The 2,500-nt window shown below is 39.4% G+C and overlaps 1 protein-coding gene across 1 annotated transcript; it reads right to left on the reverse strand.

The window, feature by feature from the left end:
- Positions 1–397: 397 nt before the first annotated feature.
- LOC147471348 (uncharacterized) lies at positions 398–1,385 on the reverse strand. Its single transcript, XM_086540246.1, has 4 exons — positions 1,310–1,385; positions 983–1,111; positions 701–832; positions 398–471 (listed from the first exon to the last, which is right to left on the reverse strand). The coding sequence occupies exons 1-4, from the start codon at positions 1,383–1,385 to the stop codon at positions 398–400; spliced, it is 411 nt and encodes a 136-aa protein (XP_086396372.1).
- Between the last annotated feature and the right edge of the window lie 1,115 nt (positions 1,386–2,500).

Below are 2,500 nucleotides of genomic sequence, written 5' to 3' on the forward strand. Positions count from 1 at the left end.
TATATCTTTATCTATTTATCTATCTATCTATCGATATATGTATATAGATTTGTGTGTGTGTGTGTGTGTGTTAAAGGGCAACTGCTAAAGGTTCTTTTCTTTTCCGTCAAATCTTTCTGAATCTATTTTTCATTTACTCTACACCTGATTCATTGCCTGTTTTTTATTCATATATTACGTTATCTGCACATGTTCTGCGTGTCTGTAACATAACTTGTGATAGGTCATGGTGACTGGAATGACACATAAACTCAACTGTAGTTTTAGTGTTTATTGATGATACTGAAAAAAAACATTGTTTGAGCGACAAATCCAAAGCAATTCTTATCATTTTCCTGATTTTTCCTCCTGAATCTCCTGCCACGAAGAAGCAGACGCAGAGCTTGCAATCGACGTCCTAGGCATACCGGGTTGCACGAGTGTAAGCAGCTTTGTACTTGGCAATAAGCTTTGCAAATGCAGGAGGCATGGCTGGAATAAGAATTGGGAGATCGGCTTAGTGATGGTGGTTGTTTGTAGGCTGTAAACAATTTATGAATTAATGGAATTTCGTGTCAAAATTTACAAAAAATTGGAATCTACTGCACATTGTAAAAAAAAAAAAAAAAAAAAAAAAAGTTTCTATTAGATTAACTCGGACGGATGTTCTGCACAGAGTTGCTGTCTCCAATTGTTTCTTGCAGCTGACAAGAGTACTCACTGGGAGGTTCTACGCGCTCACTGGGAAAGACCCCCGTGGCGGGCCTGGCGTGGAGGGCGCTCGGAGCCTGGAACTCATGGGGGGACGGGACGAAGGCGGCCAGCATTTTCGGGTTGGGGTGCGCGGGTGGCGCTGGAGATAACAATATTTCCAGACATGATCAAAAGAGGAAAAAAAGGTAACATACGCACATTATCACCTCGTGCATCTACGAACAATTATACTACCATGGCATTGAATTGCTTTTAGGAACAGTTTCTTGCATCTGAGAGAAGTACTTACTGAGAGGTCCATCGCGGGCGGGGGGAACGTTCCCCTGGGCGGGCGTGGTGTGGAAGGCGTTGAGGGTCTGGATCTCCTCAGGCGTCGGGGCGAAGGCGGCCATCATTTCCGGGTCAGGCGATGGCAGCGCTGGTGTCAGGTGGAAGTAATATTCCAAATTCCATTATCATTTCATGACATATACGTAGCGATGATAACATCAAACGAAAAAATGTATAATCCAGACACAAATCATCTATGTAAATACGAAACCCCATAACCCCTTAGCATTGAAGTACCTACAAGGTGCCTATAGTAATAGGTTTTTGTCGACCTAAAATTACTTACCTGGTCCCCGCGCTGAGGGCGTATGGGAAGCAACAGCCACGGCAACAACAGAAGACAGCAAGACGACGATCTTCATTCTGGCTTCTTTGGAACAATTACAAAAGAAGCTGATTTATTGCAATAAGGAAGGAATAGCAATATTGATGTCTAAAGGCCGGCCCTAAGTGTGGTCTGACTAGGCGACGGTCTCGGCCCTGCTGTCACCTTCAGGAATAAATGAGTCGACCGTAGAAATCAAACAAATTTTGCGAGAGGGAAGGGGGCGGGAAAAGCAAAAAAAAAGGGGGGGGGGCCGCGGGGTCTTACATATCGCAGGGTCCTTGAAAACAAAGGGCCGGCTATCTCACTATCAAAATTTGTTCCATAACTTCATACAGTAAAATTGTTCCCCTATAATCAATTAGGAAAGACATGAGAGCAAATTATACTTGATAACCTCCACTTTACATCCTTTGACCAATCAGTTAAAGTGAAAAAGAAGAGTAACTAGAAATCCTTCCAAACACCAACCTAACTTCAAAATCAACAATTCTATAAAATCTGTAAAAAGAACAACAACTTCCATTCCAAGAACATTGTTGACAAAATGACTCACCCTTATGAAGTCTCGATGGGCGCAGACTGGACAGTGTCGCAATCGAGTGAGACATATTTATATATATACATATTGTGCAGAGCGAGGTCATTATATTGCTTTGAAGTGTAATGCTCTTTTTCAATACTAGAAGAAAGGAATAAAGAAAAAAAAAAAGAACAATGGACGTGAAAGAAGACCATAGCTGGTGTTGCATTCTTGAGCGGGTTATTTTGCGCGCGAATAGGGAACAAAGCTTCGGTCTTTTCTTATCCTAAGTAACTTCTTGTTATCATTGTCATTGTCATTATTGTTATCATTTTGTTATCATCATTAGTATCATTATTATTAGTATTATCATCATCGGTAGTTGCGGCTGGAGTAATATTATGGCTATTACAATTGTTATCATTATCATACTTATTATCTTTGATATTATAATTAATATTACTATTATCATCATTATCAAAATTTTCATGTTTATCATCATTATAATCATTATTACTGGTACTATTGTTATCATTGTTATCGTTATCATTATTTTTTAGAAAAGTTATTATCATTATTATTGTCATTATAATTTTTATTAGTATTGTTAGTACTGTTGGTTTATCAGT

This window comes from Penaeus japonicus, unplaced genomic scaffold (genome assembly GCF_977035675.1).
Source record: "Penaeus japonicus unplaced genomic scaffold, GWHDUDI00000001_assembly GWHDUDI00000009, whole genome shotgun sequence".
In the NCBI taxonomy this organism is placed as follows: Eukaryota; Metazoa; Arthropoda; class Malacostraca; order Decapoda; family Penaeidae; genus Penaeus; species Penaeus japonicus.